This window comes from Artemia franciscana, chromosome 2 (genome assembly GCF_032884065.1).
Source record: "Artemia franciscana chromosome 2, ASM3288406v1, whole genome shotgun sequence".
In the NCBI taxonomy this organism is placed as follows: domain Eukaryota; kingdom Metazoa; phylum Arthropoda; class Branchiopoda; order Anostraca; family Artemiidae; genus Artemia; species Artemia franciscana.
The window spans coordinates 46,948,322-46,974,936 of NC_088864.1; the positions used below are offsets into that span (position 1 = coordinate 46,948,322).

Below are 26,615 nucleotides of genomic sequence, written 5' to 3' on the forward strand. Positions count from 1 at the left end.
ATATCGTCAGGGATAAATGTCAAGATAGAGAAAGCTAAATATATAATCATATAATGTCTCAATAACAAATACTAATATAAGAACTAACATGCTCTTGAATGTTGACATATGTAAGTACATGTCTGATTTTGGGGGATTATCATTAACAGGTTTCTTCTGGGGGTTTATCAAAAGCGAGTTTATCAAAAGCGGTGTAACAAAATATTCTACTAAGACTACCGAAAAGGGTGCGTTAAATCTAAACGTTTAAGTTCCGTAGGAAGATATTTAAAATCAAGTGATGGGAGTCCCCTCAACTTCCTTTTCTCCATGTTTCTTTGCTCAACATTAAAAAAGATATTTTTTTTTTACATCATATTAAACATTAAAAGGCATTATATAAAAATGTACTTAAAATTTACTAATGTGCCCTTTGTCTTTGAGACGGTCATCCGATGATCGCAAAATGATTTTTTAAAAGTATTCGATGGCCTTAAAATTGTTTTGAATCTTGTAGATATGCAGGGTAAGGCTGCGCTGTCTGTGGCGCAAGCGATTCAAGTTCTTTGTGAACCCTTGTTAAAGCGCTTCATTTCTCTCTCCCTCCAGTTCCCCGAACTCACGACATAAATAATATGCAGCATAGAAAATTCCTATCTTCTCCATTAAAGTTTTTTGGGATAGTTCAGTCCCACACATTTCTTCATCATGACAAATCTTTAAGCACATTGCGATTTGAGTATAAGAGACGTGTTTTTTATGTTTTCTACGCACAAATCAATTAGTCAATTAGCAGACTTACAATTAAACTTAAATGAAGAAAAATAATGAAAATTCGTAATGGAGAACTTCTTTCTCCTTTATGCAAAAAAAAAATCGTAATAGGGAACTGCTAAAACTCCTTCTTTCTTGAGGGGGAAGGGAAGTAAAGTAAATACTTTCTTTAGACGAATTAAAATAGATGTAAATTTATTAGGTCTATGCTAGTTAAAAATAAATAGATACGTTACATAATTAGATATTTATTGAAAAATAAAAATTTATGAAAATCAACACATTAAAAAAGAAAAAAACTAATTTCATAATTTTCAGCTCCTAAGCACCCAGTCATCATTTTGAAATCTGCTACATAGTTGTTTTTTCTTAAAATTAGTATATTGACATTTCTGACCGCAATCAATCTAAATAGGTCACAACTTCAAAGAAGAATTTGTATTTTCGCAGGGTGGTTGTATCAAACCTAAGGTGAGGCCATGACATCAAGATGAGGCTGCAGTAAGAAGACTTGTGACAATGAGAATCAATATTTGCAAGCCGTCCGCGTAGCGTGCTGTGGCCCAATACATAATCGTATACCATATATATATATATATATATATATAGATTTGAAAATACTGCAGTCTATGCACAGATGTATGTTGCATTAATTCCTTTTAAATCGTACTTCTAGTAAATAAAAAATAATAAATAATACCTTGTCACCGACATTAATGTCTGCTCCCTGTCCGAGAAGTAGTTCTGTCAACAAAGTATGACCAAAAGCAGCAGCTGCATGGAGAGGAGTTCTTCCTTCTTTGTCTTGAATTGTGAGTAAAGACGTGGAGCGAGCTAACAGCAAACCTGCAATGGCTGAATGTCCTCCTCGACAGGCTAAATGAAGGGGTGTGTATCCCTAAAAGAGACTAGTCATTAAAGTTAGCTATTACCAATAGTTTCAAACGGTCTGTGCTTACGAACTGTGAATAAGGAGTGACTCTAGTAACCAAAACTCTAAAAAAACGAATTTTGATAACAATTTGTTTTGTCATAAATTAAAGTTATATGCTGATTTTTGATTACATAGACGTACTTTTTAAATATTCAGACGTGACTTGGTTAATTTTCTGAAGCTGGTATTCTAACATAGTTGAAAATCTCCGGGTAGTATTCCCAGTGTACTTTTTTAAAATTGGATTATTTGTCATGGGAGAAGAAAATTTCCATGAAGGGAGCGCAAGATTCTCTAGTATTATTTAAAAAAAACAATGAAAAAATAAATATGAAAAAGCTTTTTCTCTGAAAGTAAGAAGCAGCATTAAAACTTAAAACGAACAGAAATTATTACGCTTATGAGGGGTTCACCTCCTCTTAATACCTCGCTCTTTATGCTAAAGTATTTTTAGTAGTTTCAACTATTTATTCTACAGCCTTTGTGATTCAGGGGTCATTCAGAGCGAGGTACTGCTGAGAGGGTAAACCCCCTCATATCTATATATATAAAAATAAGTTGTCTGTGTGTGTGTGTCTGTCGAGTGACGTCATGTTTGTGTGTCGACTGACGTCATGTTTTCGACTGACGAAATTACAGACCGGGACATCGGGACACAAATGACGACCGGGACACCGGCACATCTATATATATAAAAATAAGTTGTCTGTCTGTGTGTCTGTCTGTCTGTCAGGTGACGTCATGTTTCTGTGTCGACTGACGTCATGAAGTTAGTTGTCGTCATTTTTGCTACGACGGTGACGTCATTCAAGATATTTAAGACATATGTTCACGTAGAAATCTATTAATGTTTAAGTTTAAAATGACTGATGAACTTACAATGGCAAAAGGCGATGAAGATGCTCAAAGAGTCTATGCCAAAAAACTTGCTGCTGATAGAGAAAGTCAGAAAAGAAAGCGTGCCGAGGAATCAAAAGAACAGCAAGGAAACAGGCTTGAGGCTGATAGAGAAAGAAAGAACAGAAAGCGTGCCGAGGAATCAAAAGAACAGCAAGAAAACAGGCTTGAGGCTGATAGAGAAAGAAAGAACAGAAAGCGTGCCGAGGAATCAAAAGAACAGCAAGGAAACAGGCTTGAGGCTGATAGAGAAAGAAAGAACAGAAAGCGTGCCGAGGAACTACCAGAGCAAGGCAGAAGCAGACTTGCTGCTAAAAGAGAAAGTGAAAAAAGAAGGCGTGCCGAGGAATTACAAGAACAGCAAGAAATCAGGCTTGCTGAAGTCAGGAAGTTAGTTGTCGTCATTTTTGCTATGGCGGTGACGTCATTAACGGTATTTAAGAAATTTGTTCACGGAAAAAAGTTTAATTGTAAAATGACTGAAGAACCTACAATGGCAACAGCCGAGGAAGCTGCTCAAAGAGTTTATGCCAAAAAACTTGCTGCTGATAGAGAAAGTAAGAAAAGAAAGCGTTCCGAGGAATCACAAGAACAGCAAGAAAACAGGCTTGCAGCTGATAGAGAAAGTAAGAAAAGAAAGCGTGCCGGGGAATCACAAGAACAGCAAGAAAATAGGCTGGCGGCTAAAGAACGCAAAACCGCGCAGTTAGATGAAAATCCACCTGGACAGCGAGAGTCAAAACATATCAAAACTGAAAATGATAGCGATGATGATTGGGTTTGGGATTTTGACTTGGATAAGGTCATCAATGCCTACCAGATTTAAGTTAAAAAAACAAAGGTTCGTCGATATGTACTTCATAGTGACGCTGAAAAATAAAGAAGAAAAAGAAAACTGAAAAAAGAAAAAAGGTAAAAAACTAAAAAAAAACTAAAAAGAAAAAACACTCAAAAAGAAATTACAGACCGGAACACAAATGACGACCGAGACAGAGGGAATATAAGTGACGACCGGGAACCTCAAAGAGAAATTACAGACTGGGACACCCGGACACAAATCACGACCGGGACACAGGGAATATAAATGATGACTGGGACACAGGGACACAACTACAACGGGGACGCCGGGGGCACAGGCGGGATATATAAATGACGACCGGGACACAAGGATTGTTCGAATATAAATTACAGACCGGGACACCGGGACAAAAATGACGACCGGGACACCGGGACACAGGGAATATAAATGACGACCGGGACACTCAAAGAGAAATTACAAACTGGGACACCGGGACACAAATGACGACCGGGACACAGGGAATATAAATGACGACCGGGACACAGGGACACATCATTAGAATAATGAGGTATAGATCTGAATACGGATTGTTTTTCCCATGGACAATTATATGTTGCATGTTCAAGAGTCAATAAACCTGACAATCTATTTATAAGCACAGACAATGGGACAGCGAAGAATGTTGTATATTCGCATGTTTTACGTAAATAAAAACATATATTTATATCTATCTCTATTCACAGGTGGGACACAGGGACACAACTACAATGGCGCGTAACTAATATGGCGCGTAACGACTTACGCGCGCGGGGGGGCTTGGGGGGCGCGAAGCGCCCCACCAACTAGGTGTTGGGGTGACACCGGGACACAAATGACGACCGGGACACAGGGAGTATAAATGACGACCAGGACATAAGTAAAACAAATACTAAAAAAAACTAAAAAAAAGGTAAAAACTACAAAAAAAAACTAAAAAGAAAAACAAACTAAACACTAATAAAAAACTAAAAAAGCTAAAAAACTAAAAAAACTAAAAAAGAAAAAAAGGAAAAAAAATGAAAAATAAAGGAGAAAAACAAAACTAAAAAAAAAAAAAAATAAAAAAAAACTAAAAAGAAAAAAAGCGGAAAAATACAAAAATTTATTTCATCATATACCATTTCAAAAACGAATGTATATACAGACCGGGACACCGGGATACAAATGACGACCGGGACACAGGGAATATAAATGACGACGGGGGCACAACTACAACGGGGCGCCGGGGGGCACAGGGGGATATATAAATGACGACGGCGACACAGGGAATAGTCGATTAGCAATCACCATCAACAAAGCTCTAGGGCAATCATTAGAATCATGAGGTATAGATCTGAATACGGATTGTTTTCCCATGGACCATTATATGTTGCATGTTCAAGAGTCGGTAAACCTGACAATCTATTTATATGCACAGACAATGGGACAGCAAAGAATGTTGTATATTCGCAAGTTTTACGTAGTTAAAAACATATATATATATATATATATATATATATATATATATATATATATATATATATATATATATATATATATATATATATATATATATATATATATATATATATATACTAGCTGTTGGGGTGGCGCTTCGCGCCACCCCAACACCTAGTTGGTGGGGGCACTTCGCGCCCCCCCAAGCCCCCCCGCACGCGTAAGTCGTTACGCGCCATATTAGTTACGCGCCATTGTAGTTGTGTCCCTATGTCCCACCTGTGAATATAGATAGATATATATATATGTACATATATATTTATATATATATACATATATATATATATATATATATATATATATATATATATATATATATATATATATATATATATATATATTATATATATATATATATATATATATATATATATATATGTGTGTGTGTGTTTTAACTACGTAAAACTTGCGAATATACAACATTCTTTGCTGTCCCATTGTCTGTGCATATAAATAGATTGTTAGGTTTCCGTATTCAGATCTATACCTCATGATTCTAATGATTGCCCTTGAGCTTTGTTGATGGTGATTGCTAATCGACCATTCCCTGTGTCGCTGTCGTCATTTATATATCCCCTTTGCCCCCGGCGTCCCCTTTGTAGTTGTGTCCCTGTGTCCCGGTCGTAATTTATATTCCCTGTGTCCCGGTCGTCATTTGTGTCTCAGTGTCCCAGTCTGTGATTTCTCTTTGAGTGTCCCGGGCGTCATTTATATTCCTTGTGTCCTGGTGTCCCGGTCGTCATTTATATCCTCCTGTGCCCCCCGGCGTCCCCGTTGTAGTTGTGTCCCTCTGTCCCGGTCGTCATTTATATTCCCTGTTTCTCGGTCGTCATTTGTATCCCGGTGTTCCGGTCTGTATATACATTCGTTTTTTTAGTTTTGTTTTTCTCCTTTATTTTTCATTTTTTTCCTTTTTTATTTTTTTTCTTTTTTATTTTTTTTTTAGTTTTTTAGTAGCTTTTTTAGTTTTTTTATTAGTTTTTAGTTTTTTTTTCTTTTTAGTTTTTTTGTAGTTTTTACGTTTTTTTTAGTTTTTTTTAGTTTATTTTACTTATGTCCTGGTCGTCATTTATACTCCCTGTGTCCCGGTCGTCATTTGTGTCCCGGTGTTTTGTTGATGGTGATTGCTAATCTAACATTCCTTTTGTCCCGGTCGCTTTCTCTTTGAGTGTCGTCATTTATATTCCCTATGTGCCGGTGTCCCGGTCGTCATTTGTGTCCCGATGTTCCGGTCTGTAATTTCGTCAGTTGAAAACATGACGTCAGCCGACACAGAAACATGACGTCACCTGATCCACAGACAGACAGACAGACAACTTATTTATATATATATATATATATATATATATATATATATATATATACATACTAGCTGTTGGGGTGGCGCTTCGCGCCACCCCCAAGCCCCCCCGCGCGCGTAAGTCGTTACGCGCCATAATAGTTACGCGCCATTGTAGTTGTGTCCCTATGTCCCACCTGTGAATATAGATAAATATATATATATATATATATATATATATATATATATATATATATATATATATAGATATATATATATATATATATATATATATATATAGATATATATATATATATATATATATAGATATATATATATATATATATATATATATATATATATATATATATATATATATATAATATATATATATATATATATATATATATATATATATATATATATATATATATATATATATATATATATAATATATATATATATATATATATATATATATATATATATATATATATATATAATATATATATATATATATATATATATATGGTTTTAACTACGTAAAACTTGCGAATATACAACATTCTTTGCTGTCCCATTGTCTTTGCATATAAATAGATTGTCAGGTTTACCGACTCTTGAACATGCAACATATAATGGTCCATGGGAAAACAATCTGTATTCAGATCTATACCTCATGATTCTAATGATTGCCCTTGAGCTTTGTTGATGGTGATTGCTAATCGACCATTCCCTGTCCCGGTGTCCCGGTCGTCATTTACATCCCCCTGTTTCCCCCGGTGTCCCCGTTGTAGTTGTGTCCCTGTGTCCCGGTCGTCATTTATATTCCCTGTGTCCCGGTCGTCATTTGTATCCCGGTGTCCCGGTCTGTATATACATTCGTTTTTTAGTTTTGTTTTTCTCCTTTATTTTTTTCCTTTTTTTTTCTTTTTTAGTTTATTTAGATTTTTAGATTTTTTAGTTTTTTTATTAGTTTTTAGTTTTTTTTTCTTTTTTTTTTGTAGTTTTTACCTTCTTTTTAGTTTTGTTAGTTTTTTTTTTTACTTATGTCCTGGTCGTCATTTATACTCCCTGTGTCCCGGTGCTTTGTTGATTGCTAATCGAACATTCCTTTTGTCCTGGTCGCTTTCTCTTTGAGTGTCGTCATTTATTTTTTTCTTTTTTAGTTCTTTTAGTTTTTACCTTTTTTAGTTTTTTTTTAGTTTTTTAGATGAAAATTTTTTTTAGTTTTTTCCTTTTTTTTCTTTTTAGTTTTTTATTGGTTTTTACCTTTATTTTAGCTTATTTTTCAGTTTTTTCCTTTTTTTTAGTTTTTTTTTATTTTTTATTTTTTTTAGTTTTTTACCTTTTTTTAGTTTTTATAGTTTTTTTAGTTTTTTAGCTTTTTTACTTTTTTTATTAGTTTTTAGTTTTTTTTGTAGTTTTTGCCTTTTTTTAGTTTTTTCAGTTTTTTTTTTAGTTTTTTATTGGTTTTTACCTTTATTTTAGCTTATTTTTCAGTTTTTTCCTTTTTTTTTAGTTTTTTTTAGTTTTTATTTTTTTTTAGCTTTTTACCTTTTTTTAGTTTTTTTAGTTTTTTTAGTTTTTTAGCTTTTTTATTTTTTTTATTAGTTTTTAGTTTTTTTTGTAGTTTTTGCCTTTTTTTAGTTTTTTTAGTTTTTTAGCTTTTTTATTAGTTTTTAGTTTTTTTTGTAGTTTTTGCCTTTTTTTAGTTTTTTTCTTTTTAGTTTTTTTTGTAGTTTTTACCTTCTTTTTAGTTTTGTTAGTTTTTTTTTTACTTATGTCCTGGTCGTCATTTATACTCCCTGTGTCCCGGTGCTTTGTTGATTGCTAATCGAACAATCCTTTTGTCCTGGTCGCTTTCTCTTTGAGTGTCGTCATTTATTTTTTTCTTTTTTAGTTCTTTTAGTTTTTACCTTTTTTAGTTTTTTTTAGTTTTTTAGATGAAAATTTCTTTTAGTTTTTTCTTTTTTTCTTTTTAGTTTTTTATTGGTTTTTACCTTTATTTTTGCTTATTTTTCAGTTTTTTCCTTTTTTTAGTTTTTTTTATTTTTTATTTTTTTTTAGTTTTTTACCTTTTTTTAGTTTTTTTAGTTTTTTTAGTTTTTTAGCTTTTTTACTTTTTTTATTAGTTTTTAGTTTTTTTTTTGTAGTTTTTGCCTTTTTTTAGTTTTTTCAGTTTTTTTTTTAGTTTTTTATTGGTTTTTACCTTTATTTTAGCTTATTTTTCAGTTTTTTCCTTTTTTTTAGTTTTTTTTAGTTTTTAGTTTTTTTAGTTTTTTACCTTTTTTTAGTTTTTTTAGTTTTTTTAGTTTTTTAGCTTTTTTATTTTTTTATTAGTTTTTAGTTATTTTTGTAGTTTTTGCCTTATTTTAGTTTTTTTAGTTTTTTAGCTTTTTTATTAGTTTTTTTTGTAGTTTTTGCCTTTTTTTAGTTTTTTTAGTTTTTTAGCTTTTTTATTTTTTTTATTAGTTTTTAGTTTTTTTTTGTAGTTTTTGCCTTTTTTTAGTTTTTTCAGTTTTCAGTTTTGTCACCTGATCCAGTTTTTTCAGGTGACGTCACCTGATCCATCCACAGATCCACAGACAACTTATTTTTATATATATAGATATATATATATATATATATATATATATATATATATATATATATATATATATATATATATATATATATATATATATATATATATATATATATATATATATATATATATATATATATATATATATATATATATATATATATATATATATGTATATCTCTATCTATATTCACAGGTGGGACATAGGGACACAACTACAATGGCGCGTAACGACTTACGCGCGCGAGGGGGCTTGGGGGGCCCCCACCAACTAGGTGTTGGGGTGGCGCGAAGCGCCACCCCAACAGCTAGTACGTAATAAAAACATGCGAATACAAAAGTTCGTTACGTAAGCTAATTCGTAAGTTACGTATATCTTTCACTAATAAAAACGTTTGTAAAAAATTAAAAGCTTTAATTGCCTCTTTAAGTAACCAAAAACCTGGGAGGGGGACAACTAGGCCTCCTCACCCGCTCCTTTTTTCCCAAAATCATTCGATCAAAACTATGAGAAAGCCATTTAGCCAAAAAATAAATATGCAAATTTCGTTTTAATTATTCATCTTCGGAGAGCCAAAATCAAAACATGCATTAATTCAAAAAGGTTCAGAAATTAAATAAAAAAAAAAGTTTTTTTAACTGAAAGTAAGGAGCGACATTAAAACTTAAAACGAACAGAAATTGCTTCATGTATGAAAGGGGCTGCTCCCTCCTCAACGCCCCGCTCTTTACGCTAAGGCTTTTTACTGTTTTAAAAAGTAGAGTTGAGAGAAAGTGTTAAACTTCAGCGTAAAGACCGGGGCGTTGAGGAGGGAGCAGCGAGGAATCAGAGCACCATGCATGGCCAAAGGAAGGTGCACAAAGCAATATCCTCGACTTTTAGTATCCAACACAATTACTGGCAAAACCCACAATATAGAAGAAGATCTACTGAAGATGGCGGTAAAACAGCAATAATAAAGAAGCGTAACGGTACAACCATCGAAGTAGATAACCAGTGGGTTGTTCCATATTCCCCATTATTATCAAAAACATTTAATGCACACATAAACGTTGAATACTGTAACTCCGTAAAGGCAATCAAATACATATGTAAATACGTCAACAAAGGCAGTGACATGGCAGTTTTTGGCTTGCAGCCCGAAATCAAAGATATCGACGAAATCGTACAATATCAGGCTGGAAGATACATAAGCAGTAATGAAGCTGTTTGGCAAATTCTTTCATTTCCGATACATGAACGTAGTCCAGCTGTTGTTCACTTAGCGGTACATTTACAGAATGGTCAACGTGTTTATTTCTCGGAAACCAACGTGCAACAAAGAGCCCTGAATCCACCGGATACAAAGTTAACCGGTTTCTTTTCGCTTTGCAAAAATGATTCTTTTGCAAAAAAACTGCTGTATACTGAAGTGCCTTCGTATTACACGTGGAATACTAAAAATAAAGTATTTGAACGTCGAAAACAGGGTAAGTCAGTCGACGGCCAACCTACCATCTTCAAAGATACCACGATAGGAAGACTCTACACCGTTCACCCCAATCAACATGAATGCTTCTTTCTACGCCAGCTTTTGGTGAATGTACCCGGTCCGACATCCTTTGAGTATTTGAGAACTGTAAACGGTACTATACATGACACTTACCGTAGTGCATGCCAAGCTCTGAATTTATTGGAGAATGACCAACACTGGGATAACTGCATCAATGACGCGTGCGAAACGTCAACCCCAAGTCAAATTCGTGCATTGTTTGGCATCATTTTAAAAACTTGCTCTCCATCAGCTCCTACAGAGTTATGGGAAAAATATAAGTCAAAAATGTCCGAAGATATACTCCATCGAAAACAGTTAGAGACGTCAGATATGACTTTTGATTTTACATCAGAAATTTATAACTACACTTTAGTTATTATAGAAGATTTGTGCGTACGTATGGCAAACAAACCTCTTCAGGATTTGGGAATGCCTTCACCTAACCGTATCGCTGCTGTTTCGACATGTGTAGAATTGGATCGTGAACAAAGCTACAGTACGAGTGATCTATTGTCGTATGTACAAAATAACATTTCCAGGTTAACGTCGGAACAAAAAGACATTTATGATACGATAATGCATTGTGTCGATAACAACGTTGGAGAAATTTTCTTTTTGGATGCGCCAGGAGGTACTGGTAAAACGTTTGTGATAAACTGCTCATTCCGCTTTGAAATTGCCTCTGAATTTACATTCTACAGAAACTCCCACGTGCAATATTTCCAAATCATCTGGGATGGGTAAAGTATTGCAGCAATGCAAACTTATTATTTGGGATGAGTGCACAATGGCACACAAAAAATCGCTCGAGGCTCTGGATCAATGCTTGAAAGATTTGCGAGGAAAGTCGAAACCCTTTGGCAGCACATTAATATTGCTTGCGGGAGATTTCAGGCAAACATTACCTATAATAACTAGATCAACTCCTGCAGACGAAATGAACGCTTGCCTGAAAAATTCTAATTTATGGGCACACGTAAAAATATTAAAATTGACTACAAATATGCGTGTCTGATTGCAAAACGATGACTCTGGTCAAACATTTTCAGATCAATTGCTGGCAATTGGAAACGGAAAGCTCCCAGTAGACTCAATTTCAGGACGTATACAACTACCTGCTGATTTCTGTAATTTAGTGACGTCCAAAAATGAATTGATTGAAAAAGTATTTCCAAATATTCTAAAAAATTATAAAAATAATAAATGGCTAAGTGAAAGAGAGATTCTCGCACCAAAAAATATAGACGTCCACGAAATCAACAATATTGTTTTGACCAAGATTCGAGACCAGGCAGTCCTTTACAAGTCAGTCGACACAGTTCTGGAACCAAATGAGGCGGTTAATTATCCATCTGAATTTTTAAATTCCGTGGATCTTTCAGGGTTTCCACCACATATGCTACAACTAAAAATAGGCGTAAAAATAATACTTTTAAGAAATATCAACCCACCAAAGCTTTGCAATGGCACGCGACTTGCCGTAAAAAAAACAATGGAAAACCTAATAGAGGCCACAATCTTGACACGGCCTTTTGAGGGTGAAGCTGTTCTTATTCCTCGCATTCCCATGATTCCAACGGATCTGTCTTTTCAATTTAAAAGATTGTAATTCCCAATTCGATTAGCATTTGCAATCACCATTAACAAAGCTCAAGGTCAATCATTAGAAAAATGTGGTATAGATCTTAATACTGATTATTTTGCCCAAGGACAATTGTACGTTGCATGTTCGAGGGTCGGTAAACCTGACAATCTATTTATATGCAACGACAATTGGACAGCGAAGAATGTTGTATATTCGCAAGTTTTAAGCAGTTAATTTGTATTGTATCTATATATCTATCTATCTATATAAAAACGAGTTGTGTGTATGCATGTTTCTTTGTTTTTAAAAAGAGCGTTTGCATATGACGTCATTATTAGTACATACGGCTTTGTATATGCACAGACAATGGGAAAGCCAAGAATGTTGTATATTCGCAATTTTAAGTAGTTTGAAACACATATATAAATCTATCTATATTCACAGGTGGGACAGAGGGACACAACTACAATGGCGCGTAACTAATATGGCACGTAACGACTTAAGCGCGCGGGCGGGCTTGGGGGGGGGCGCGAAGCGCCCCACCAACTAGGTGTAGGGGTGGCGCGAAGCACCGCCCCAACAGCTAGTTGGGGATATAAATGACGACCGGGACACTCAAAGAGAAAGCGACCGGGACACAAGGAATGTTCGATTAGCAATCACCATCAACAAAGCACCGGGACACAAATGACGACCGGGACAAAGGGAATATAAATGACGACCAGGACACTCAAAGAGAAATTACAGACCGGGACACCGGAACACAAATGACGACCGGGACACAGGGAACCAACAGCAACGGGGACGCCAGGGGGCACAGGGGGATATATAAATGACGACAGGGACACATGGAATGTTCGATTAGCAATCACTATCAACAAAGCTCAAGGGCGATCATTAGAATAATGAGGTATAGATCTGAATACGGATTGTTTTTCCCATGGACAATTTTATGTTGCATGTTCAAGATTCGGTAAACCTGAAAATCTATTTATGTAAATGGGACATCGAAGAATGCTGTATATTCGCAAGCTTTACGTAGTTAAAAACATATATATATATATATACTAGCTGTTGGGGTGGCGCTTTGCGCCACCCCAACACCTAGTTGGTGGGGCACGTCGCGCCCCCCCAAGCCCCCCCGCGCGCGTAAGCCGTTACGCGCCATATTAGTTACGCGCCATTGTAGTTGTGTCCCTGTGTCCCACCTGTGAATATAGATAGATTTATATATGTGTTTCAAACTACGTAAAAATTGCGAATATACAACATTCTTGGCTTTCCCATTGTCTGTCCATATACAAAGCCGTATGTACTAATAATGACGTCATATGCAAACTCTCTTTTTACACCAAACAAACATGCATACACACAACTCGTTTTTATATAGATAGATAGATAGATAGGCGCCACCCCAACAGCTAGTTGGTGGGGCGCTTCGCGCCCCCCAAGCGCCCCGCGCGCGTAAGTCGTTACGCGCCATATTAGTTACGCGCCATTGTAGTTGTGTCCCTGTGTCCCACCTGTGAATATAGATAGATTTATATATGTGTTTCAAACTACGTAAAAATTGCGAATATACAACATTCTTGGCTTTCCTATTGTCTGTCCATATACAAAGCCGTATGTACTAATAATGACGTCATATGCAAACGCTCTTTTTACAAACAAACAAACATGCATACACACAACTCTTTTTTATATAGATAGATAGATAGATAGATACAATACAAATTAACTACGTAAAACTTGTGAATATACAACAGTCTTCGCTGTCCCATTGTCTGTGCGTATAAATAGATTGTCAGGTTTACCGACCCTCAAAGATGCAACATACAATTGTACATTGGTAAAGCAATCTGTATTAAGATCTATACCGCATTTTTCTAGTGATTGCCCTTGAGCTTTGTTGATGGTGGTTGCAAATGCTAATCGAATTGGGAATTGCAATCTTTTAAATTGAAAAGGCAGATCCGTTGGAATCATGGGAATGCGAGGAATAAGAACAGCCTCACCCTCAAAAGGCCCTGTCAAGATTGTGGCCTCTATTAGGTTTTCCATTGGTTTTTTACGGCAAGTCGAGTGCCATTGCAAAGCTTTGGTGGGTTTATATTTCTTAAAAGTATTAAAACAATATTGTTGATTTCGTGGACGTCTATATTTTTGGGTGCGAGAATCGCTCTTTCACTTAGCCATTTATTATTTTTATAATTTTTTAGAATATTCGGAAATACTTTTTCAATCAATTCGTTTTTGGACGTCACTAAATTACAGAAATCAGCAGGTAGTTTTATACGTCCTGAAATTGAGTCTACTGGGAGCTTTCCGTTTCCCATTGCCAGCAATTGATCTGAAAATGTTTGACCAGAGTCATCGTTTTGCAATCGGACACGCATATTTGTAGTTAATTTTAATATTTTTACGTGTGCCCATAAATTAGAATTTTTCAGGCAAGCATTCATTTCGTCTGCAGGAGTTGATCTAGGTATTATAGGTAATGTTTGCCTGAAATCTCCCGCAAGCAATATTAATGTGCTGCCAAAGGGTTTCGACTTCCCTCGCAAATCTTTCAAGCATTGATCCAGAGCCTCGAGCGATTTTTTGTGTGCCATTGTGCACTCATCCCAAATAATAAGTTTGCATTGCTGCAATACTTTACCCATCCAAGATGATTTGGAAATATTGCACGTGGGAGTTTCTGTAGAATGCAAGTTCAGAGGCAATTTCAAAGCGGAATGAGCAGTTCTTCCACCAGGCAGCAATGTTGCGGCTATTCCGGACGACGCAATTGCCAACGCTATATCATTTTTTGATCGAATTGATGCCAGAATCAGTTTTATCACAAACGTTTTACCAGTAACTCCTGGCGCATCCAAAAAGAAAATTTCTCCAACGTTGTTATCGACACAATGCATTATCGTATCATAAATGTCTTTTTGTTCCGACGTTAACTTGGAAATGTTATTTTGTACATACGACAATAGATTACTCGTACTGTAACTTTGTTCACGATCCAATTCTAAACATGTCGAAACAGCAGCGATACGGTTAGGTGAAGGCATTCCCAAATCCTGAAGAGGTTTGTTTGCCATACGTACGCACAAATCTTCTATAACAACTAAAGTGTAGTTATAAATTTCTGATGTAAAATCAAAAGTCATATCTGACGTCTGTAACTGTTTTCGATGGAGTATATCTTCGGACATGACGTCAGTCAACACAGAAACATGACGTCACCTGATCCACAGACAGACACACAGACAGACAACTTATTTATATATATATAGATATATATATAGATATATATATATATATATATATATATATATATATATATATATATATATATATATATATATATATATATATATATATATATATATATATATACAGGTAATATAAATGACGACCGCGACACTCAAAGAGAAATTACAGACTGGGACACCGGGACACAAATGATTACCGGGACACAGGGAAACAACAACAATGGGGACACCAGGGGGCAAAGGGGGATATATAAATGACGACAGGGACACAGGGAATATTCGATTAGCAATCACCATCAACAAAGCTCAAGGGCAATCATTAGATTAATGAGGTATAGATCTGAATACAGATTGTTTTTCCCATGGACAATTATATGTTGCATGTTCAAGAGTCGATAAACCTGAAGCGCCCCCACCAACTAGGTGTTTTTATATATATATATATATAGTTTTATAAAGTTTTTATAGCTAGTTTATATATATATATATATAGATGTAGTGTCTGTGCGTCTGTCTGTCACTAAGTATGACGTCAATATATAAAAAAACTAACCAAAAAAACTTAAAAGAATTAAAAACTATATTTTATAAAAAGAAAACTGAAAAAAGAAAAAAAAACTAAAATAAACTAAAAAAGGAAAAAACTAAAAAAAAAAGAAAAAACTGAAATTAAAATCTAAAAAGAAAAAAAAAACTAAAAACCCAACTAAAAACTAAAAAAACCCACGTGCAACATTTCCAAATCATCTGGGATGGGTAAAGTATTGCAACAATGCAAACTTATTGTTTGGGACGAGTGCACAATGGCGCACAAAAAAATCGCTCGAGGCTCTTGACCGACCATTAGAAGATTTACGAGGAAATTTCAAACCCTTTGGCAGCACATTATTATTGCTTGCGGGAGATTCCAGGCAAACGTTACCTGTTATTCCTAGATCGACAGCTGCAGACGAAATGAATGCTTGCCTTACAAATTCTGATTTATGGGTACACGTAAATACACTAAAATTAACTATAAATCTGCGTGTCCGATTGCAAAACGATCACTCTGCTGAAATATTTCAGATCAATTGCTGGCAATTGGGAACGGAAAGCTCCCAGTTGACTGAATTTCAGGACGTATACAACTGCCTCCTGAATTCTGTAATTTAGTGACGTCCAAAAATGATATGGTTGAAAAGGTATTTCCGAATATTCTAACCAATTATAAAAATCATAAATGGCTAAGTGAACGAGCGCTTCTGGCAGCCAAGAACAAAGACATCCACGAAATATACAATATTATTCTGACCAAGATTTGAGACCAGGCAGTCATTTACAAGTCAGTCGACACAGTTCTAGAATCAAATGCAGCGGTTAACTATCCATCAGAATTTTTAAATTCCCTGGATCTCCACGGGATCTCTAGGCATACCAATAATACTGTTGCGAAATATTAACCCACCAAAGCTTTGCAACGGCACGTGACTTGCCGTAAAAAAACAACAATGGAAAACGTAATAGAGGCAACAATCTTGACAGGGCCTTCCGAGGGTTTGGCTGTTCTTATTCCTTGCATTCCAATGATTCCTACGGATCTGCCTTTTCACTTTAAAAGATTGCAATTCTTAATTTGATTAGCATTTGCCATAGCCATCAACAAAGCTCAATGGCAATCATAGAAAAATGCAGCATAGACATGCGGTATAGCAGCGGTAAAATGCGGTATAGATCTTAATACGGATTGTTTTTCCCATGGACAATTATATGTTGCATGTACAATGCAACATACTGTATTAAATTATTTATATGCACAGACAATGGGACTGCGAAGAATGTTGCATATCTACTAGTTTTAAACAGTTAAAAATTATCACCTTGCATACGTGTTGCTTTAGAAGGGGGGAGGGGGGTTAGGCTTGCGGCTCAGAGAGAAATTACCAAAAGAAAGCGTGTCGATGTATTACAAGGGCAACACAAAACCTAGCTTGCGGCTGAAAGAGAAAGTAAAAAAATATTGCGTGTCGAGGAATTACCAGAGTGTATCAGAGGAATTACCGGTTAGTATTGTAATATATTCTTTATTATCCTTTGAAAAAAGCTTATTAATTATTTAATTTACTGTATGAAAATATACTAGGCTCTTTGTCAAGTAAATTTCTCTTAAGGATAAAAAGAAACAGAGAGTGAGAGAGAGAGAGGGAAAAAGAAGAAAAAGTTAGAGTTTCTTTGCTTTGAGAGAAAACGGCTAAATAGACGTTGTATTTGGGCCATTCAATTTAAAATGGCCCAAATCCGAATCTGTTAAGCATTAACTGCTAAAATCTAAGTATTTCTAATTTGGCAAAACCTTTTTATATCTTTTGTAAATTCAGAGGGTACCCAACAACTACAGGGGATTAGAGACAAATTTCTACTCCCTACCCCTCTTAATAAAAAACACGACGAAACAACAACAACAAACAAAAAAATAAATTTTCTCTATATTTATTTTAAAGGCTCGTAAAGAATTGAAAAATTTGCCCATAAATTTGCACTTTTTGAGGCTTCATGCACTCCACTTCCTTCCCCCCATACAAAGCTCCATTGCCCTCTTCTGTAATGGTTGACACCCCAGTATTCACCTTTGTACATAACCTTATCGAAGTTCAAAGAAATGCACTTTGTTAAAGACAATTTATATCAAAAACATCTATATTAACCACTTATTTTGTATCGACTTTGTACATCTTCAGGAACGAATACTCCAACACGCTGAATTACTGCCTCTGAAAACAGAAAACTCAGTATATTGTTTTCCGATAATTTTAATCCGATTAACTATTTTGTCACCCTTTGCCAGCTTTTGGTCTAAATTTGTCGATTCGTGCAATAGAATAGTAAAAAGCCACTTTGCTGCTAAAAAGAGCATTAGAGCTTTCAGATTACTTACTAATGAGCTGGTCTCCGAAATCATTGGACTATTGGTTCGATGAAAGCCGCTATTTGAAAAAGAAAAGAAAAAAAAACAAAAAAAAAACGGCTATACACGTATCCGAAACAATCCAATCCTTCACAGAAAAGATACAGGATTTGACATTTTTGTTGACAGGTGCTTGGAACCCCTACAACAGGGCTCTCTGGTATGCCGAATTTAAGAGTGTAATTTTCACTAAAATCACACGATTTTTTTTTGCATATTTTCTCTCATTTTTTGAAAAATAGGCATAACTTCAAATTTAATTTGTATATGTTAGGGTCAAATCCCCCTTTTCATTTATTAGGAACTGCTTGATCATTTTGATTTGTTCCTAGCCAAGCTCTCTGAGCGTTTAATATCGTGCATGTTTAGCGACTCAAGTTTTATTTCTAATGTTGCAACTGATTTAGCTAATTGTCATCTTTTTTTTAAAGTAAAAATAATTCAATACATTTTCTATTTTAAACTTGAAAACTAAAATTGAAAGATACAAGAAAGCCTATAGACAAGTAATAAAGGAAAATATTTTAGGTTATGGCACTCACATGCTGATTTGAAGGTGAGTCAACCGACACTCCAGGTGAATTCAATAGCAGTCGGACAACATTTTCATCACCAGAGTATGCTGCAAGATGAAGGGGTGTCAAGCCCGACTCTCCATCCAACTCTTTCAGAACAGGAACACTTGCGAGAATCAAATGATTTGGAACTTCTGACCTAGTTCCAGCGGGAACTTGTGATAATAAGTCTCTTACAGTATCTACAAATAATGAACATGTTAATATGCAGTTATTATGTTCCAACCATTATCATCATCAAAAATTAAACGCTTTAGTTCAAACAATATTATTATTACACATCCAAGAGCATAAAAAAAAATAATAATATTTCCAAAAATTAAAAAAATTACACAACTAAAAAACAAGCTTAAAAATACTCACACAAGTTTATGATTTAAGATCAGATATTCAACGTTGTCACTTATTTTCTGTCAGTCTCAAAATAGCCTAAAGTGCCAGTGTAAACGTCTAAATCTAATTTAGAAGGAGGGGTATGAGAGGTTTTTTCGAGGGCAGGAGATATGGAAGGTCAAAAAAAGTAATATTTTGCCCACTACTTTTCAATTTGGCTGGTAAAATATATTTGTCAAAACACTTTTAGTACGTATACTCAACTCAGAAAAGACTTCAGCAAGAAAAAAAATAACTAAAAACAAAATATAAGCCACAAAAGGCAGTAGAAAGATTGAGAAATGAGAGCAACTTATGAAGTATACAGGATAAATTGTACAAAATTTAAGCACCATGATTTTTTTTTCAGAGATTTATTCTTATTTCCTAATAGATTTGATACTAAAACTTCCAATTAATCAATTTTTGCATACCTAAAATGAATATAAATAGTACATTCTGTTGATCCATATATTGTAATGAAAACTTCCTTTTTTAGAGTTTTAGTACTTGCTGTCAAGGGTCGCTCTTTACTAATAGTTCATTACTATGAACTGTTTGATTCAGGGCTTTATTAAGTTTAAGGGAGGCTGTTACCCTTTACTCCCTCAATTCCAAATTTTAAATAAAGTTTTATATTAGTATAACAGCGCTTCAATAATCCCCGAATTATAATCCTCCCGAAAAAGAGGATTTTAATGAACCTACTCATTAAAATACTTTTCAGGGGTGGGGAGGCTAATTTATAAACATAATCTTAGAGTCATCATTCTCACAGCATTCAAGGGAGTTCTTTACACAGATCTTATTTATAGGTGACACCCCAAGCCCCACTTCTGCGCTGAGAAACTTATGAATGTAATCTTATACGTTACATTTAAATTAATTTTGTAATAAAAGTGGAGCAGTTGCCGTGCAACACTTCTATTACAGACTTGTCCATGCTCCAAATAATCCTCGGAATGAGGGGATATCAGGGGGAATGTTTACCCCCTCCCTATCCTTGTGTATTCATCTGAAAGCCCGTTGAAACTTTGAAGCATTGGGTCTAAAAATACTTTCTAATAAAGCTTTGGGTCTAAAAACACTTTCTAATACATCATCCCTCCCATACACAGACACACAATAACACACAAAACAATCAACCCTCCTCGATAATAGCTGCAGGTGTTTTCCTGAAGCCTGAAATGAACTAACCTAGTTAAATAGAACTGTAGAATATTGATCTACAATTATCGTTGATTTTATATGGGCTACATGCATCTTTTAAGAATTAAATAAAAAAAAACAAGTTTTTTTTAACTGAAAGTAAGGAGCGACATTAAAACTTAAAACGCACAGAAATTACTTCGTATATGAAAGAGGCTGCTTCCTCATCAACGCCCCGCTCTTTACGCTAAAGTTTGACTCTTTCTCTCAATTCTTCTTTTTAAAACAGTAAAAAACTTTAGCGTAAAGAGCGGGGCGTTGATGAGGAAGCAGCCTCTTTCATATACGAAGTAATTTCTGTGTGTTTTAAGTTTTAATGTCGCTCCTTACTTTCAGTTAAAAAAACTTGTTTTTTTTTATTTAATTTCTGAACGTTTTTGAATCAATGCATGTTTTGATTTTGGCTCTCCGCAGAGGAATAATCAAAACGAAATTTGTATATTTTTTTTTTGGCTCAATGGCTTTCTCATAATTTTGATCGAATAATTTTGAGAAAAAAAGAGCGGGGGACGAAGCCTAGTTGCCCCCCGATTTTTTGGTTAATTAAAAAGGCAACTAGAACTTTTAATTTTTTACGAATCTTTTTATTGGTAAAAGATTTGCGTAACTTATAAATTAGCTTACGTAAAGAACTTCTGTATTCTCATGTTTTTATTACATATATGAGGGGATTCTCCCCATCGTCAGTACCTCGCTCTTTACACTAAAGCTTAAATTTTATCCCAATTCATTAAGAATGACCCCCTGAATCACAAAAGCCGTAGAATAAGTAGTTGAAATTACTGAAAATACTTTAGCGTAAAGAGCGAGGTATTAGAAAGAGGTGAGCCCCTCATATGGGTAATAATTTCTGTTTGTTTTAAGTTTTATTGCTGTTCCTTACTTCCAGCTGAAAAAGCTTTTTCACTTTTATTTTTTAATTGTTTTTTTTTTTTAAATAATGCTAGTAAATCCTGCTCTCCCTTCATGGAAATTTTCTTCTCCCATTACGAATTCTCGAAGGAAAGTTCCCCCAGCATACCCCCCTCTTCTCAACCCCTCCCCCAAACCAAAAAAATCCTCCTGAAAACGCCTGTATACTTCCCAATAACCATTACTATATGTAAGCACAGGTCAAAGTTTGTAACTTGTTGCCCCTCCCACGGGGACTGTGGGGGAGTAAGTCGTCCCCAAAGACATAGTTATAAGGTTTTTCGACTACGATGAATAAAATGGCTATCTCAGAATTTTGATCCGTTGACTTTGCGAAAATAATTAGCGTGGGAGGGGGCCTAGGTGCCCTCCAATTTTTTTGGTCACTTAAAAAAGGCACTAGAACTTTTCATTTCCGTTAGAATGAGCCCTCTTGCAACATTCTAGGACAACTGGGTCGATACGATCACCCTTGGGAAAAAGAAAAAAAAAACAAAAAAAAAACAAAAAAACAAATAAACACGCATCCGTGATCTGCCTTCTGGCAAAAAATGCAAAATTCCACATTTTTGTAGATAGGAGCTCGAAACTTCTACAGTAGGGTTCTCTGATACGCTGAATCTGATGGTGTGATTTTCGTTAAGATTCTACGACTTTTAGGGGGCGTTTCCCCCTATTTTCTAAAATAACGCAAATTTTCTCAGGCTCGTAACTTTTGATGGGTAAGACTAAACTTGATGAAACTTATATATTTAAAACCAGCATTAAAATACGATTCTTTTGATGTAGCTATTGGTACCAAAATTCCATTTTTTTGAGTTTTGGTTACTATTGAGCCGGGTCGCTCCTTACTACAGTTCGTTACCACGAACTGTTTGATAAATTAAGTAAAATAAAAAACAAAAAAAATCAAGATTTACCAACTAAAAGTAAGGAGTAAATTAAAACTTAAAACGAACAGAAATTTTTACCTACATGAGGGGGTAATCCCCTCCTTAAAACCTCGCTCTTTACGCTAAAGTTGGACTTTTTGTTCCAATTATTTAAAAATAACCATTAGAATAATAAGCTTTTTTGAAAGTTCTAAAAAACAACTTTGCTTAAAGAGTGAGGTACTGAGGAGGAAAAACCATATTATATACATAACAATTTCTCTTGGTTTTAAAATTTAATATTGTACCTTACTTTCAGTTGCAAAAACCATTTCCTGAGTCGCTATCGTCATTTATATATCCCCCTGTGCACCCCGGCGTCCCCTTTGTAGTTATGTCCCCGTGTCCCGGTCGTCATTTATATTCCCTGTGTCCCGGTCGTCATTTGTGTCCCGGTGTCCCAGTCTCTGATTTCTCTACCTTTTTTTAGGTTTTTTAGTTTTTTTCTTTTTTCTTTTTAGTTTTTTTTTGAAGTTTTTATCTTTTTAGTTTTTTTATTTTTATTTTTATTTTTTTAGTTTTCTTTTTCTCCTTTATTTTTCAGTTTTTTCCTTTTTTTAGTTTTTTTTTCTTTTTAGTTCTTTTAGTTTTTACCTTTTTTAGTTTTTTTTTAGTTTTTTAGATGAAAATTTTTTTAGTTTTATTCCTTTTTTTCTTTTCAGTTTGTTATTTGTTTTTACCTTTTTTTTTTAGCTTTTTTAGTTTTTTTTCGTTTTTTCTTTTTACTTTTTTTTTAGTTTTTAACTTTTTTATTTTTTTTATTAGTTTTTAGTTTTTTTTTGTAGTTTTTGCCTTTTTTAGTTTTTTCAGTTTTTTTTTAGTTTTTAGATTTTTACCTTTTTTAGCCTAACCAGGATTTGAACCTGGGACCTTCATTCTCCGTTCTGACACCCTCTCTCACCGAGTGACTACTCCAGCATGTTCATTTTGGTGTTTTAAATGGTATATTATTAACCAAATTAATGTGTTTTACAATATACTAAGCATCGTCATAACAAAAATGACGACAACTAATTTCATGACGTCAGTCAACACAGAAATTAAGTTCTGAAATTAAGTCATGAAATTAGTTGCCGTCATTTTTGCTTTGACGGTGACGTCATTCAAGTTATATAAGACATATGTTCACGTAGAAATCTATTAATGTTTAAGTTTACAATGACTGATGAAGATGCTCAAAGAGTCTATGCCAAAAAACTTGCTGGTGATAGAGAAAGTCAGAAAAGAAAGCGTGCCGAGGAACTATCAGCAGCAAGTTTTTTGGCATAGACTCTTTGAGCATCTTCATCAGTCATTGTAAACTTAAACATTAATAGATTTCTACGTGAACATATGTCTTATATAACTTGAATGACGTCACCGTCAAAGCAAAAATGACGACAACTAATTTCATGACGTCAGCCGACACAGAAACATGACGTCACCTGACAACTAATTTCATGACGTCAGCCGACACAGAAACATGACGTCACCTGATCCACAGATCCACAGACAGACAACTTATTTTTATATATATAGATAGATTAAATATTAGCTATCTTAGATATTACCTCCCCTTTTTGAGCTAAAATTGTTGTTTTACGCCAAAAAGGCAGAAACATCAGTTTGATGTAGCGTGATCTCTTGAGCTAGTTAAAAAGGGCACTAGAATTTCTGATTTATGTTTGAATGAGCTTTCTTCCAATATTTTAGGACCACTTGCTCTGCACAGTAACAATTAGGGAAATACACATGAAAATCAAATGAAGACAAATCTGTGACCATCCTTCTAAAAAAAAATACACGTTTCCGTATTTTTCTAGCTAGAGGTATGAAACCTCGGTAATAGAGTTCATGTGCTAAATTTGAGGGTGTAATTTTGTAAGAGGATCACACCCATTATCAAGTGGGAAGGGGTATTTCCCCTCTTTTTTCCAAAATTATTGGAATTTCCTTGAGTTTGGGACTTTTATTGTGCATTGTAGCTTTAGACTAGAGGAATTTTCGGTTACTTGTTCATATCATTATCAGAATTTTATTTTTTTAGAGTTTCTGTTACCCTACTATTGGCACAATTTGCTCTTTAATTGCGGTTCGTTGCCATGAAATTTTGAAAAGTCGGGCCAGTATTAAGGAGGAAAGTCTCTAATAAACGTATCCTCTTGCACTATCTAACAATGACTATTTCAAAAACTTATTTGTATAGATAGGTCTGACGGTTAACCTGGTCTAATGGCACATTTTTGGTGATTCAAATTTATATTTAATCTAGCAGCAACTCTAGTTTTTTATCGCAGTTCATAATCAGGGATTCAAAAGAGTTCAAAGTCTTAAAAACTTAGTTTCCTGATTCTAGAAGTTCTTTAATGGTTGGGGAACCTCTTTGAAAATTGGTAGACTAATTAAGCCTCCGTAGCAGCATACACCAGCAGGATCCTTAACATACGGTTAGGCTTTGCAGAAACCACACGCTTTAGATAGTTTTTGGACTTTAACTTTGTCCTCCTCTTTGTATTGAATCCCATCTTTGTGAAAAATGCAGCTCGGAGTTTCCCAAAAAGTGACTGAAGTGGTAGTCTTACTTTTGGCATACTTTTTTAACATCCTCTTGACTTTCTTTTGTTTTCTCTACACCCGCGGTGGTCCTTTTTGGGCTTTCTTGTTTTCACATATTTTTGGCTTTCACTTGCTTTCTTTACGTTCTAAGTTGCCCTTTTTATTCCCTACTTTTCTTCTCATCATTCTTCTTTCTTGCTTTTCAGCTCTTCTGGTGCCCATTTTTTGGTTTTTCAGCCTTTAATCAAGATGGCATTATAATATAACTTTTTTAAACCATATCGTTGTTCAAACTGTATTTATACGAAAACGTACTTTTTTTCTTAAAATAAAACTTCAATATTATATTCTCTAATTAAAACACATCAGCATATATTTTTTTTAATGCATAAATTTTCGAGACAAATTTACATGGAAATATTTATGCAATACTATTTATGAGAAAGGTCATTTTTTCCATAATATCACACAGGATGTTTTGTATTTTATTTTTTTGTCAGTACAAATATGCTGCAATTTATTTATCGTTTATATTTCATCTTTTTTATTGATTTATTATTACTGTGTTTGTCACCTTTTTGCTCAGAAACAGGAACCCCGTTCATTCACTTATTCATTTCCTCTCCTGCCCCCCATTTATCAGAACGGTTTTCAATTAGAACTATGGACTGCGTAACTGCAGAAAATTATTTTGGGAGGGAGGGATGGAGGGTTAAGAAAACTAAATAGACGAAAAGTATACGAGCACATGCTTCTCAAACTATTCTAAATTTCTCTATCTAATTCCAATACTTAATACTAATCAAGACAGTTCTTACCTGGCTGTCCATAGCATGCAGCTACATGCAATGCTGTTAAGCCATTTTTCCTGGAATGAGATTTGAGGGATGCAGGATTAGATTTTCTTAGTATGTCCAAGACTTGAGCATGACCGTACATAGCGGCTATATGAACAGCTGTGAAACCAATCTACGAGGAAATATTTGTCAGATTGATTGACCTTAAACTAAGGATCTAAATCAAAACAACCGATGTCCGTCGTCACTTGATAGATACATCCTTACTCCACATATGAAACTATAAAAAGCATTATAAGGTGCTGGTTTCCAAAGTATAACAAGCAGTTTTTTAAAAGCATTAGTTTTCTTAACAAGCTTTCTAAGCGGTTTATTAACAATATGGTTTTATAAAAAGCATTAAAGTGTTGGTTTTTAAAGTACGATAAGTGGTTACTTAACAGCATCAAGTTAATTAACAAGCTTTCTAAGCGGTTTCTTAACAACATGGTTTTATAACAAGCATCATGAAGTGTTGTTTTCCAAAGTATAACAAGCAGTGTCTTTTTCCACCTGTGAAATTTGTATTCGTCCCAACCAGTCTTAATCAAAAACATGTTAGATGCTCATGTTGTACATGATCTAAGCGTGGATAAAGATAACATGCAACCAGAGACAAGAAGATGTTTAATTGCTTAAACAGGACATAAAACACGTTGACTTAGCCTGAATCCAGACAATGGTTAAAAAGAATCCTGGATGATTCTGCTACTTGTTTAAGCTTCTTGATAAGCAGAAAATGCATATATCATAAAGCCTCCCTAAATTACTCAAAAAGTACTAGAATCGGTCACTCTAGGCTCAAATAGGAGGGAATAGGTTTTCCCTATTTTTTTGAGGGAAGGGAGGAGACTTCATTTTAAACTTGAAGATAATGCTTCAACCATGTTCAGAGTTATGATTGAAAAGTTGAAAGAGCAACTGATTACGCGTCTAATTTTTTTTCTTATCAACGCTTAAACAAGACTGGAAATATTTTTCTCCAAATGAATAAGTGTAATTAAGAGTGAAGACAGGCGAGAAAAATGGGTAGATTTTCAACACAAAAATCGGAAATCATCTTTATAAGCACTATAGGGCATATTTTAATAATGTTATCTATAACTATGGAATACAATAGTCGAATGTGGCA

The 26,615-nt window shown here is 34.6% G+C and overlaps 1 protein-coding gene and 1 long non-coding RNA gene across 2 annotated transcripts in view; both read right to left on the minus strand.

Moving 5' to 3' along the window:
• LOC136035049 (uncharacterized) overlaps nt 1-26,615 on the minus strand; it is a 262,359-nt gene that overhangs the window by 61,532 nt on the left and 174,212 nt on the right. The window contains exons 24-26 of the mRNA XM_065716648.1: nt 25,466-25,616; nt 18,655-18,869; nt 1,454-1,651 (exon numbers count right to left, since the gene is read on the minus strand). Coding sequence (XP_065572720.1) covers nt 1,454-1,651; nt 18,655-18,869; nt 25,466-25,616 — 564 coding nt within the window. The remainder of the gene's footprint in view (nt 1-1,453; nt 1,652-18,654; nt 18,870-25,465; nt 25,617-26,615) is intronic.
• Nucleotides 7,079-8,530, minus strand: LOC136042799 (uncharacterized). Its single transcript, XR_010621438.1, has 2 exons — nt 7,948-8,530; nt 7,079-7,212 (listed from the first exon to the last, which is right to left on the minus strand). It is a non-coding gene; the product is annotated as an uncharacterized LOC136042799 (long non-coding RNA).